Source organism: Malus sylvestris, chromosome 3, assembly GCF_916048215.2.
Source record: "Malus sylvestris chromosome 3, drMalSylv7.2, whole genome shotgun sequence".
Taxonomy (NCBI): Eukaryota; Viridiplantae; Streptophyta; class Magnoliopsida; order Rosales; family Rosaceae; genus Malus; species Malus sylvestris.
Window position 1 is genome coordinate 19,048,986 of NC_062262.1, and position 14,885 is coordinate 19,063,870.

Here is a 14,885-nt window from a genome sequence, read left to right on the forward strand (position 1 = left end):
TTTAGTCTTCAACCCCCTTTCTATATCTATCTTTTTTTATTTTTTGAAAGCTAGGAATTCACAATCCAAGGCTAAGAAGCCAAACAGGAACAAGAAAGCCTACCACGAGGCATACACCATGATAGACCAACCAAGAACAAGGCAATGAATGGGGATACAACCAACAGACACTTCAACCAAGTAAAGTGTCACCCCAAACATCACCATAGCTAAACTAATGAGGACACGGGAGACCATCATTACACAAGACATGAACTAATGAAGATGAAGGCCTATCGACCCACACAAAATCACACATCTTTGTAATACCAGCCGACGCAAGAGCATCTGCCGCCATGTTGGTTGATCTTGGCACCCAAGAGCAGCGACAATTCTGGAAAGCCCCACTCAGCTGAAGAACCCTTGCCAAGATAGGGTAAGCCTCCCAACTACCATTTTCGAGAGAACCACAAAGACAAGAGATCGCTTCAAGAGAATCCGATTGGATACACCACCGGCACCACCTATGTTTTGCTGTTATTGTTACTCACATGAGCTTCCTTGCTTATTGGGTTTTGTCACATTTCATTTAGGGGTTTGATTTTGCAGGGTATCATGTCTTGTTGGTTAAGGCGTAAATATAAACGGAAAACATCCCCATTCCACTTCCAGCAATCCGAAGAGTGTCCTTACACAGAATGACGAACCATTTGCCGGTCGAGTGAACCTTGGTTTCTGCCAGTGATCCATTCCAAGTACCTCTCCACAGCTTCCAGCCCACACAGCTCCTTCACAACCGGCATGGTAGCGGGGACATCCAACTGGAATATCGAAGCTGATCCATCTAAGCCGCCCCACTGGAGAAGCTGTTTTCTTGATTCTTTAATGGCAGCCCTTGTAGCACAGTGAACAGAAACCGCAAGAAGTAATGGTGGCTCACCAGAAGCTGCACAAATGATTTTCAATGTGTTTCACGACACTTTTCAAATTTGGCGATCTTTAAATTGAAACGTTTGTAATAAATTGAAAATTAAAAAAAATATGGCAAGCATATATTTTTCGACTTTCAAATTCTGCAATAACATAAAGTTTTCGACTTTTCAATTTTTGTAATAACATAATATCTCTGTTTTTTTTCAAAATCCGCGTACTTTTATTTACACAAAAATCTTTTCTGGTATCAGTTGTATTTGAGATAAGTACAAGTGTGCAAGGCACGGCATGGTACTAACATAAAAGAGTTTCAGAAATATTTGAATGGCATACCTTTTGAAGAGAGCACACGCTTTTTGTGATGCCCGCTGTTCAATACTTCAACGTTGAACTGTTTGGGTATGGTGTCCATTGTAGGAATTTTATAAGTCCACGTACCTTCTGAAATCACCAACCCATCTGAGTTTTCCGAGTATTCTTCAAGCATGAAAAACCCAATACCTTGAACAAAAGCACCTTCGATCTGCAAGAAACATGTAATGTCAAACTTAATTAAACCACATCGACTACGAGCAAGTGAACTGGCTTTATGGATCTTAGCAGATTACAGAAAAGTTGAAAACTATGATGCTTATTCCAAAGACGACTAGATGATGAAAATGCTACAATGCCTTGAATAGACAGACCATAAAGACGCTAGATACCAAAGTCCCCTCTAGATCTTAATTCACAGAAAATCATTATAAAACTTCGAGTAGCATGTAAGTTTAATCATGCCAACCTGTCCTAAGTCCACAGCCGGGTTCAGACTCTGACCACAATCGTAGATAATATCTGATCGCAGAATTCTGGTTTCTCCAGTCAGGACATTTACCTCCACCTGTGATCAAGTAGTTTCATTGTTACTACTCTAGAAATTTTAACTGATAGTAATTGGTAGTACTCATCCTAATAGTGTGACTGTGACATTGCACTATGGCATTGCATCCATAAAAGGTTGTCGAAAATTCAACGGGCGCAAAAGAACTAAAATACACAAGAATAAAATGAAGACAGACTGTTAAACACAAACTTGCCTCACTCACAGCAGCGCCATAGTTAAGGTACTTCATGGAAGCAAAATCAGGGACATAGTAAGAACTTGCTGATAAGTTCACAGCTTCCAAGGATGCCTGCATTTTGACAGAATAATGATACACTGCAATGATGTATTTATGAATTTGGGAAAAATGCAATAAATTGATTGAATGTTTAAAAAGAAAAAGAGAGTGATGCAGTGTGTGAAGCGCCATGGCAGGGATTTGTAACAAATCAATAAGTTGATTAAATGTTTAAAAAGAAAAGAAGTCATGCAGCAATAATTTCAAGGCCATTGCTATTCATGCTTCCCTCACTCCTATGGGGGACTGCAAATAACATGCTATTATGGTAGCAGTCCAACAAAGGAGCACGGGTGTGCAAATAAGCCCTCCCTGAATCCAAGTAGAATACCTGCTGAATAAGAGTTTCCCAGTTAATAGAGCCCATTTGCTCCTTCAATCTCCCCTTGAGAGTAGCTAAACTCTCAACCAAAATATTACAGCAAAGTCTAACTGCCTCACAGCTTGCCTCAGATGTAGTGCTCCCGGAAGTAAATCCCCCTTGAATTAAGCTCAATGTATCAGATTGCACCACCCGTAGTTTATCCAAAAGGTCTCCACTACCATCACATTGAATTGAACCAAGAGCAAAAGCTGCCATCTGTTTTACCTTCGTCCAGAGCCCCTGACCCAGTTCAATTCCTCCAACTTCAACGACAACAGATCCATCACCTAAAATGCTTACTCTTGCTGGAGTTGGCCTCAGTGTCACTTCATGCAATATCGGTACTCGAGAAATTCCTCTTTTCTGCCATTTATTACACCTATTAAATTCTTTTACCATCTCAGTCCTTGGGTTAAAGCTTGAAGACATGGCCAACTTGTCCCATATCAATGGTAAAGTATACTCCAGAGGTTCACCAGCGCTGTGCTCATAAAACAAATCAAGGCTGTGAGAGGTGTGAAGATTAATGCTTCTCACAGAATCCACTTCTATAGAAAGGGTGGATGCTACATGTTCAATTACAGCTTCAGCAATAAAAGACCCCTGCACCTCCCCAGGGGCCCGCATAGCAGACCTACTCGGAGTGTTTGTTTTACACACCTTGAAATCGAAAGCTAGAGCACCCCAGTCATACTTCTTAAGTGCAGACAGAATATTGTTTGGCATTATTGGACTTATATCTAGGGAAATCCCTGCATTTATTAATATCTCAAGATCTAGAGCAGTAATCTTCCCATCAGACTTGAATCCCACACTGTAAGTTATCTTCATGGGATGCCTTCCTCCAGCCATTATCATATCAGTCTTCCGATTGAGATACATCCTTACAGGTCTATGTAATTGGTGTGCTGCAAGAGCACATGCAGTTGCCACCTAAAATATCAGAATTGCAGCACCTTTATCTTCTATTCAACATTGGGAATCACGTACAAAAAAAGTCATAAACATGGACAGGTGATAATAACAAGTGCTTAGTTACTTAAACTAGACAACCTCGTCCACGATTAGATAAACAGTAATAAAAATGGAATATAGAGATTCCAGTAGGTATTATACTCACAGGCATGGACTTTATGGCCTTTCCACCAAAGCCCCCTCCAACCCTTCTTGTAATTACACGAACATTATTTTCAGGAATACCAAGGCATTTTGCAATTGAAGAGTGTGCAATCTCAGGGCACTGACTTGAAGTGTAAACCACCATGCAGTTGTCTTCATCTGGCACAGCAAGGGCGGTTTGTGTCTCCATGTAGAAATAGTATTGTGAACCAAGTTTGATCTGAAGGCCAAGTATGCACGGATTTGTAAGTTAGCGGATGGCCTTTCCATGTATATGAATAAAACCAAGGAACAACGTTGAATATCGAAAACCCACATTACAAGGATCAGAAACTGGGCAGAACATTAGTGTGGGAAGGGGACTGGGAAACAAAGAAAGAATGTTACATTGATTTCAAGTACCTCAGCAGAAATAATCTTGCGATCAGCTGCAGCCATTCCATTTGATATGTCACCAACCTGTTTCGGATACAAGAAAGGAGGGACCTCAAAAAAATTAGATCTCTTAACTGCCTCTTCGACTGATAGAATAGGTGGGTCTATATCTTCCATGTCATAATCAACCACCACAAAGTTTGTAGCCAAGTCTGCATGTTTCTGCGTATCGGCTACCTACAGAATTTTTTTTGATGAGTAAATTGACACACAATCCAAAGAAAGAAGAAAAAGCATTTTTGTAGTTTGGCATTCATTCAAACTAAGATTGTTAAATATAATCACAGGATTGTGGAATTACCACGAAAGCAAGACGCTGACCAGCACATTCGGTAAGATCATCGGCGAAAAGAGGTTCTGTACCAAATATAGTCTTAGACCCTATGTTCTCCCCAGACTTGGGAATATCTTTTAAAGATATAAGTGCAGCAACTCCTGGATGTCGTTTAGGTTCAAAATTTATTCCCTTCACTCTAGCCAAAGGCTTTGTACTATAAATGAACGCTCCATGTAAACAATTTTTCGGAGACGGAATGTCGTCTACATAGACTGCCTCACCTACAATTTGATGGTCATGAATGAGATAAGTACTTTTGTTGTCAAGAGCTAAAAGCACTCAAGAAAACATATAAAATAAATGGAAACGATACATAGTTGAATTAAGAAAAAAACAAAAAGACAAAAGGTCAACCAAAACTCAGTGCCATAAAAGTTTAAACATGATCTGTTCAGAAATTATACAAATACCCACACACACATATATATAATATAATTACAGAGAGACAGAGAGACGACGGGAGGAGGACACAATACTATATAGCAGGTGAACTAATTGTCCACAACTGGTCATCAGTTTGTATTCTGTCAATATTGGTTTCATTAAGATTTTGTTTCTTATATAAAAGAATGATCTCAAAAGATGGCAAATGAGACCTTTCAATAAGCATATTGTAAGTTTATAATTCAAGCTCTCAATACTTTTAGGTATGCAACATGACCGGCCGGCGAGAAAAATATATCAAGTACATCATACTACAATTTTCTCAGCTAGATAAAAAGGAACATTTTGGAGCAGAGAACACGCCTGCAAACTAAGTCCAATACCAAAAAAATGGAGACAATCATTGCTTGTTGCCTCACTGGTGTATTTTATGGAAGTCATATTCGGAATCTGTTGATCATATATTTCTTCGTTTAACTTCGGGTCTGTGGCTGAAGTTGGTTTGGGAGGGATATAAAGCTTAAGGTATGTAGGCTCACACTATGGTCTGGAAGGGAAAGAAAGCTGAGGTTATGTGAGGCAGTATGATCCTCACTTTGTTTTGGGGGGCTTGGATGAAGAGGAATAGAAGGATTATTGAAGATTCTGTGGGAGCTGGTTTAGTGGAGCTTTGGGATAGTATTTGTTGTTTGTCAGCCCTTTAGGCTTCTGTTTCCCCAGAGTTCAAAGGAAACTCTGCTTCCTTAAAATGTCTATATTTGGAAGCTGATATCCTCTTAGTTCGTTAGCAATTTTTAGAGTCTGGTTGTGTCTTGTTTGTTTTGTTCGGGCTGTAGGGCGTGGTCTGCTAGTCCCAAACACCCCAAAAAAATCCTGTTCTTTCTGTTTCCTTATTTAATTAGAATCAAAGAGAACATAAAAAAGAATGCTAGTAATTGGACATCCCTATAATAACGTGAAGGATAAGTTGGATAACTAACCTGAAGCTTGTATGAGACCTCCAGATTTTGTAATTGGCTTACCAACCGGATCATACTCTGTACCTAATTCAAGCACCTGTTTAGCAGATGACAGAACAGTTGTCATCTTATCATTAGCACCTTGGTTCCTTTTTAACTTAGAAGCATCGGCCAACAAAGTAGTTCCCAAGAAACCATTGGAAATATCATATTCACTGTCAATTAAGGGGCTAAAGAACTCGAAAAGAAAACCAGCAGCCAAGCTTGACCTGTAAGCAGGGCTAGTAGTTCCTTCTTCGGGAACGACAACATCTTTAACTAATTTAATAGCGTCATACAGAACACCAGGACTCAGCACTTTCCCAGTTAAAATTTCCTCAACCTTCCTTGCTCTAATTGCATGTTTAGTTCCATAAGCACCAAAAGCCAGACGACAATTATCCACCATAATTCCATTGGAAATCTTACAAAACGATACTTCAGCTAGGAAGGCAGCATTTAAATAAGCCAATGCGTTTCCTAGGGGTCTTGGTGCAGCTCGATAGGTTTCAAACAGCAATACGGTGTTGGTAACGTTTCCAACTGCTTCCCATTTTGGGATTTTAACACTTAGAAGTACACTTTTTGGATCCAGTGGAGACTGTTTCAGAAAATCCTCCAACATAATCGTTTCAGATCTAGAACCATCCATTATATTTACCTCTGAATCCACAGCAAGAAGTATTGTAGCAATATCTGAAGGAAAGCATTTTCTCTGTGCCATCACCAAATTCCCTCCTATACTAGCTGTATTTCTGATGAACCCTGAAGCAATTTTCCCCATATGATTGGCAATTTCTTTCAACACAACCTCACCTCTTGATGGAGATTCACCGTTGTCCTTCTTCCTCAAAGCTTCAATAACCTTAGAGATTGTTACAATTGCTCCAAACTCAACCCCTGTCGGATCTATCTTAATCATTGATAATTCAGGAACATATCTGAGATCAATGTATCTGTCATAGCGCTTTAGCTCCTTGTAATAGCCCGTCCCTGTGTTTCCAACAACTAATTTCATATCGTCTGCATTGTCAAAATCAGTAGCTGTCAATAAGTTTTGAAGCTCCTCAACTCTAACAGGACTGTACCAGCAATATCTCTTTGGATCCAAAGACATAGAAGAACGGATTTCATTTTTTAAAAAGTCCGGAAATGTACAGATGTCATCGTTATGGTTATATAGGGGCAATCTATTTATCTTTACTTCCTTACTCTCTCCCTTGTTCCAAAAAGAGTTGAACCCCAAATCCTCCATATCAACATCAGCTGCGAAACTCTTGCAGGCATCAGCAATTGATCGATACCCAGTACATCGACAGAGGTTACCTGCAATAGACTTTTCAGCTTCGGAAACAGTCAGCTTGGAGAACCCATGAGGGGGTTCAGGTCTATTCGTCTTTTTAGCATTGACCAGAGCTCCAAAGAGTGAAACACACATGCCAGGAGTACAAAAGCCACATTGAGAAGCATGGAAACCAGTAATCCTTTGGTGAATTGGGTGGAACCCGTCTTTGAGATTTCCAAGGCCTTCGGATGTCGTAATTGAACCTCCATTTACACTGCAAAGCAGAGTGAGACATGAACTTACAGTAAAATCTTTCACTTGGTCCGCAACAGGGTCGTACTTGGACAGAAGCACAACACAAGCACCGCAACCACCTGCAGCCAAATTTTTAAGTGCATGTCATAAAAATTATCCAACTTTGTGGATATCATCAACCTAATCTAATATGATTACTAAGGTAATGTTTTGTGCAGATCATCAAGTGAACTCCGGAAATTATAGTTTGTTCACCGCGAAAGCGAGTGACTAACAAGTTTTGATTTAGCCGTCAAATTTCATTTCCACAAGTATTTAAATCTTTGTATTTTCAATCTCGATCATTCATTCGTTTTCCGTACAACTCAGCACTACGTACAATTGAAGAAAAATCGCAAAGTTTGATCATAAAATGATATAAAGCTACAAGCATAGCGAACCGGCTTCCAGTCAGCATATGAACAAGGAAGAAAGGTATTCGTGCAAATGAGAGAGAGAGAGAGAGAGAGAGCGAGTGAGAGTATTACGACCTTCGCCGCAGCTGAGCTTGACACTTTTGAATGTGGTGTGAGAACGCAAGAAGTCGAGGAGAGTGGTGGAAGGGTCAAGGGTCGAGAGCTCAAACCTCTCCCCGTTAACTGCAAAAACCAGGCTGCCACCGCTTCCTGCTGCTTCTCTTTCGTCGGCCATTTCTGAGAGCAGACGGAGAAGAACCCAACTGGAGCTTCAGAGGCAAATCTACTAATCTACACATTCAGGATTTTCCACTACAAATCCAAAACCTTGAGAATTTCCAATAAAGTGATGTCACTTTCACCGATTCTCCGTTACTCATAAGTCAAAACGAAACCGATAATAATTCTAAGTTTGGAATACTGTCATTGCGTCTTCTGATACAATCAAACAGAAAGCTCCAAGGGCGACAGATTTGAGCACTCCTTACCCTTCTTCAAATTATCTTTATTGGAGCAATTCGACTCCCCACCTCCTATTTTATCATTTTTTACTAGACATCTATAGTTTTTCAATTAAACTTTTAAATATTTAATTAAAGTGCTTTGACTTAACACCTGTCAGCATAATTACATGTAAACTATTTTTATGTTATTGTTGTAAATATGAATGTTCATTATTTAATTTGAGTGAATGTGTGCAAATAATAACATCATGTATGTATAATCACCGATATCATTACCTATTCATTTGCCTATATAATGAAGGCCAAGGCCACTAACAAATAAGAGAAACATAATGAGCAAAGTAAAGAATAGAGAAAATATTAGAGAGAAGAGAGAAAATAGCGAGAATTATTTTGTACTCCTATTATTTCAAATAAAAAAATACAAGTGTTGCCCCGAGGACATAGGCACACTTGCAAAACTTCGTAAATATTGTGTCTTATTTACTTTATCCCACTACACACATACCTTTAATTTCATAATACGTTATCAGCATGAGAAGCTCATGTGTTAGTAGAATAAATCCAGTAAAGCACTATCTACCTCCATCTTAGTCGGCTGGAATCTTACAGATAAGCAAATCCTTTTATTTTATCCTCATACTTTTGTATTATTAACTTTCTTAGGCCAACTATATATATTGTCCTATGACTGTATATTATTATTCTATGACTGTATATTATTATTTGTAAAAGCAAAAAAGGCACAAACTTGAAATTCGCCGAAAAACCAACAGTCTTCTGTTGTATGACAACTAAAACAAAATGGGCAATTAGCCCAATAACAAAGGTAAGGCCGGCCATAAGGGTGAGGGTTGCAAACTTGGATTAATTACAAGTTTGCCACTCACTTGAAATGAAGTATAAAATCAACTTTAGCTTTATTTCTCATTAGGGTTTTTCTTGGTGAAATGAGGTGAAACACTTTCTCTCATTTTCTCTAAAGAGGCCGGCCACTTAGAGGGGATTTAGCTAGCAATCTTTTCTTCTCTAAGTCATCCATTTCATCTTCACACTTCATCCTTGGTGTGGAGACTTAGAGACATCAAGCTTTTGATGTTTTTGGAGAACATATCCTCAAATCCTCAAAGAAGCAAAGGAGCACTAAAAGGAGGAAAATCACAAGGAAGATCCAAGGAGCAAGGAGGTGACTTGAAGGCCCTCCACTTGGGTGAATCCCTTGTGTAATCAAGGATGAGCTTCAAGGGTAAAGAAACTCTAAATCTTTCCTTCTCTTTAATGTTGTTAAATAGTTTATTGGTTCACCATATACTAGGCTTTGAAAGTCATGGGTTTTATGAATTGTTTTTGAATGCATGCCTACTTTAATGTGTTAATAGTTTGCACATGTATTCAAATGTTCTTACTTGTTCTTAGCTAGGACAAAAATTTTCCTTCAATTTAGGTAATCAAAAATTAAGTCTAAGGCTTCTAGAAATAGGAAACAAAATCAGAAAATTAAAGGAAAAGGCAAGGTATATGCGGCAAGGCATTAAAACACATTAGGAATGTGTTTTAATGCATAGAATCAGGAAAGAACCCTCTCCCTTGCACGGCAAGGAAGGGGAAAGAGCAAGGAAGTGCGGCAAAGGTTGATATTATGCAAGGACTGTGTGTCTGATGTTGATATTATGCAAGGACTGTGTGTTTGATGTCCTAGAGTGCTTAGGAGGCCTTCAAAGTTGATAACATTTAGGGACACTTAATTTTCCTACTTCAAGTAGGAATCCTTATTGGAGTAGGAATCCTTGTTCTTCTAGGAATCCTCATGTGAGTAGGAATCCTTCGTTGATTAGGAATCCTCATGTGATTAGGAATCCATCTTCAATTAGGAATCCTTCGTCAATTAGGAATCCTCCGTCAATTAGGAATCCTTCGTTGATTAGGAAACCTAATTTCTTCAAGTCTTCAATTCATCCATTCCTTTTGCTCCAAAAGGCTCCAAATTACATCATTTTGCACACTTTGGCCTTAGAATCTGAAAACACACAAAAGTGACTTTAAACACTAAAATAACTAAAGAAACACAACATAAAAGCACGAGAACAAGCCAATTAAGTCGCATAAATATGCTCCTATCATGTACGATATGCCCTCAATGCATCATTCAAACGCAAGCTCCAATCCTTTCGAGTTGGTCTAATTGTTTTCTCCAAGATTTGCTTGATTTCTCGGTTAGAAACTTCAGATTGCCCACTTATTTCAAGATGATAAGGTGTTGAAACCTTATGTGTGACATTATACTTCTTGAGCAGCGCCTTTATGGTTCGATTATAAAAATGGGAACCCCGATCACTTATAAGTACTCTTGGCATTCCAAATCTGGCAAATATGTTAGTTTTGACAAAATCTGCAACCACTTTGGAATCATTAGTACGAGTGGCTTTTGCTTCCACCCATTTCGAAACATAATCAACCACTAGTAAAATATAATTGAAACCATGAGATGAAGGAAAATGACCCATGACATCGATGCCCCAAACATAATAAATCTCAACAAAAAAGCTAGGGGTCTGCGACATTTGGTCTTTTGAACCTATATTCCCTGTTCTTTAACAACGATCACAGGTTATGCAAAAGTTTCTAGCATCTTTAAATATAGTAGGCCAATGAAATCCACATTCTAAAACTTTAAGTGTTGTCGTTTAAGTACCAAAATGACCCTCACATGCATAAGTGTGACAGAAAGTTAAAATTGAATTGAATTCAGAATCATGCACACACCTACAAAGAATTTGATCAAGGCAAAATTTCCACAAATAAAGGTCATCCCATACATAAAACCGTGCATCCTTCTTAATTTTGTCATGTTGGTGCTTGTTTAGGGTATTTGGACTTTGTTTAGACACTAAATAATTCACAATATCAGCATACCATGGCTCACTTACCTTGATGACCAGCAGCTGCTCATCTGGGAACGCCTATGGGATAGGTAATGGATCTTCATCATGTATCAAACAATTCAAGTCGTTAGCTACTACATCCTCACTTCCTTTCTTGTCCTAGATTTCCACGTCAAACTCTTGGAGACTAAGCATCCATCGAATAAGCCTTGGCTTGGCTTTTTTCTTTGTGAGTAAGTATTTCAAAGCTACATGATTAGATAGATTATAACTTTATTTCCAAGTAAATAAGAAAAAAACTTATCTAAAGAAAACACAATAGCAAAGAGTTCTTTTTTAGTGGTGGAGTAGTTCAATTGAGCATCATTCAAGGTCCGAGAAGCATAGTAGATGACATGCGACTGCTTGTTCTTCCTTTGTCCCAAAACGGCCCCTAAAGCATAATCTGAAGCATCGCACATAAGCTCAAAAGGAAGGCACCAATCTAGTGGAACAATGATAGGTGCCGAAGTGAGCATCTTCTTGAGGTGATTGAATGCCTTCTCACATTCGTCATCGAACACAATCGACACATCCTTCTGTAAGAGTCGGCACATGGGTGTTGAAATCTTTGAGAAATCTTTGACAAAACATCTATAGGATCCTACATGTGGAAAGAAAGAATGAACCTTTCTCACTGAAGTGGGAGAGGGTAAGTGGCGTACAAGGTCTATTTTTTATTTATCAACTTCAATTCCCTTTTCTGAAACTATATGACCTAAAACTAAGCCTTGTTTTACCATAAAGTGACATTTTTCCCAATTTAAAACAAGGTTAGTTTCAATGCAGCGTTTCAATATCAAAGTGAGATTAGCTAAACAATCATCAAAAGAGTCACCAAAGACACTAAAGTTGTCCATGAAAACTTCAATAATATTCTCAACATAATCGGAAAAGATACTTACCATGCATTTCTGAAAAGTGGCTGGTGCATTGCATAAATCAAATGGCATTCGACGATAAGCAAAAGTACCAAATGGACAAGTAAAAGTAGTATTTTCTTGGTCATCTGGAGTTATAACAATCTGATTATATCCTAAATAACCATCAAGAAAGCAATAAAATGAATCACCAGCTAACCTTTCAAGCATTTGATCAATGAATGGCAGAGGAAAGTGATCTTTCCTTATGGTGGCGTTGAGCTTCCTATAATCAATGCAAACTCTCCAACCTGTTTGGATGCGAGTGGGCACAAGTTCGTTCTCTTCATTCTTCACCACAGTGACTCTAGATTTCTTTGGAACGACTTGAACCGGTGAAACCCAACGACTATCCGAAATTGGATAATTAACTCCACAATCAAGAAGCTTGATAATCTCCTTCCTCACAACTTCCATCATTTGAGGGTTGAGTCGGCGTTGAGCCTTTCGAGTTGGTTTAGCCCCATTCTCTAGAAGTATGCGATGCATGCATGTTGCAGGACTTATCCCCTTAATGTCGGCCAAAGTCCATCCAATGGCTGTTTTGTGCTCTTTCAACACCCGAACCAGTTTCTCCTCCTCTACTGCCGTGAGTGATGAAGAGACTATGATGGGTAATGTCTCTTTATCTCTCAAGAAAACATACTCCAAATTATTCGGCAATGGTTTAAACTCAAGAATGGGTGCCTGGATCACTGAAGGTAACTAGTGTTTTATTAACCAAAGCACCACATGCCGAGGCATCTAGCATTTGTCTCTCAATTGGAAGTAGTCCTTCTAGAAATATTGAATTAAAAACTCTTCCTTCATTTGATGTTGGGGACAAGATGCAACTAAAGTCTTGAAACGATCATAATACGCTTAAAAGGATTCTCCTTGGCCTTGTTGAATTCCACTAATTCTCTTCCTCAAAAGAATGACTCTTGACATTGGAAAGAATTTCTCTAATAATGCTTTCTTCATGCTTTCCCAAGAAGTGACGGTTCCATGTGCTAATTCAAAGAGCCAATCTTTAGCCTTTTCCAAAAGAGAGAATGGAAAGGCTTTCATCTTCAGAATGTTCCCATCTACGTTGATTGGTGTCATACTCGAGCACTGATGCGAAAATTAACTTAACACACAAATTAAACCCTTCTGTTGACAATTGTAGTAAAGATGTAAGTAAGGATCGTCTGGACCGGGGATTAGGAGGGATTGCTAACCTACTCTAAACTGACTTAAAAACACAAAAATAAACTTAAAAACACTTTACTAGACTCTAATGACTCAAAACAGGCTTAAAAGACTCAAAACAGCTTAAAACAACTAAATAGACTCAAACTAGACACTAGGAATGACTTTGGACGAAAATTGATTTTAGCTTGACTCAAAACACTTAAAAACACAAACTAAGACAAATTCTAACTAATTTGACACATTAAAGTAAAGGGGATTGGGTTTTGGACGAATTTTAAGTGAAAACAAGTGAATTAAAGACTTAAACAAAGTTGAACGAATTTGGTGAATTAAATGGATGATGGGCTAGCTAGAGGGTCCTTCTCCACACATGACACACTTGCATACAAATCAATCTCCAGTTGCTTTTTTGATAAACCATGAATGACAATGCCCCAGATTAACCGTGCCATCACTAATTAACCCTCATATTTTCCTTAAGTCATTGAATTGGATGGAATACGCATCATCAACCCAAATTATTCTTCAATAGTCCCCTACATGCACATCATAATAGAGATACAATCAAAGATCATTAAGTTCTATGAAAATCATAAGCATTGACAAAGCATTCGTAACTACGACATCATGATGCTCATGCTAGGAATTTAACTTAACGCAATCGTGACCAGCGACCTTCACTACTTGTGAATATAAGTTTGTAACGATTATGTGAAACTCCCTTATATCGTAGCATCGGATTCAAGCATGCAAACTAAGTAGGCCTCCTTAATCAACATACAAGAATAAGTTTTGAATAAAACAGTTAAGCAAATTGCATTCACACTTTATGAAATCACAACTTGAATTAGTCAATTCATATTGCAAATATAATCATGGTTTCGAAATTCCCCTAGCTATAAGGGGTTTAGCTCCTCATGTTCAAAAAACAAAGATAAACAAACTTAAACATTGAAATCAAAAGATAGAGTACACCTAAGAATGATCTAGCAATCCAAACTGGAATAGCAAGCATTCCAAGGGTCCTCCTTCTTATCTTTGTTGTGGCACAAGGGTGTAGAATGGTGTAGGTTGCGGCTGATATGGTTTCTGAGTTATATGGGGGGTGGTGGATGAATTTGGTTGAAAATACATATATATAGGCACGGCACAAACCCTAGGGTAATCAGTTTAGGTTTAGAACTTAGCAGAAATCAAGGATTAGGGCCTAGAGGTGCGGCATAAAGATTTAAATCCACCTGGAAAAAGGTTTGGCCCAATTAATTTCTAAAAAGGACTTGCATAATTGATAGGAGCATATTTATGCGACTTAGTTAGCTTGTTCTTGTGCAACTTTATTGTTATTCCTTAAGTTATTTTAGTGTTTAAAGTCATTTTCATGCAATTTCAGGTTCTAAGGACAAAGTATGCAAAAAGGTGCATTTTGGAGCCTTTTGGAGCGGTCTTGGGCATGAATTGAATAGCTTATGCTTGGAGCAATATAGATGGACGAAATTGAAGACCAAAGCATGCTAGAAATCAGCTAAAGAGAGGAAGAAAAATCAATTCAAGTCAAGGAAGGAAAAGGAATCCAAGAAGAAGAAGGATTGATCAAGTCAAAGTTTCCTAATCCTAATTTACAAAGGTTTCAGCTACAAAGAAGGAGTTCTAAGCACTTTGGGATATCTAATCCCTTGCTCTAGGAGGATGCCGCACCCTTC

General features: G+C 38.5%; 1 protein-coding gene across 2 annotated transcripts; it reads right to left on the reverse strand.

The window, feature by feature from the left end:
* LOC126617481 (abscisic-aldehyde oxidase-like) lies at positions 1–8,235 on the reverse strand. 2 transcript variants are annotated; one of them, XM_050285572.1, is made up of 10 exons: positions 7,780–8,235; positions 5,692–7,368; positions 4,292–4,548; positions 3,943–4,167; positions 3,557–3,775; positions 2,404–3,369; positions 1,989–2,084; positions 1,694–1,792; positions 1,246–1,435; positions 1–925 (listed from the first exon to the last, which is right to left on the reverse strand). In XM_050285572.1, exons 1-10 carry the CDS (start codon positions 7,937–7,939, stop codon positions 669–671), a joined length of 4,146 nt encoding a protein of 1,381 aa, XP_050141529.1. In that variant the 5' UTR covers positions 7,940–8,235; the 3' UTR covers positions 1–668. The 2 variants fall into 2 exon arrangements, with proteins under 2 accessions (XP_050141529.1, XP_050141530.1); XM_050285573.1 differs by having other exon boundaries at positions 3,958–4,167; positions 7,780–8,234.
* Positions 8,236–14,885: the final 6,650 nt, after the last annotated feature.

Bases quoted from the DNA above. Each gene is read 5' to 3' on its own strand.
- LOC126617481 (XM_050285572.1), bottom strand. From the start codon at position 7,939: ATGGCCGACGAAAGAGAAGCAGCAGGAAGCGGTGGCAGCCTGGTTTTT. The intron at 4,168-4,291 runs GTAATTCCACAA...AAAATTCTGTAG, and splicing joins GTCAGCGTCTTGCTTTCGTG to GTAGCCGATACGCAGAAACA. The intron at 3,776-3,942 runs GTAACATTCTTT...CTTGGCCTTCAG, and splicing joins CTGAGGTACTTGAAATCAAT to ATCAAACTTGGTTCACAATA.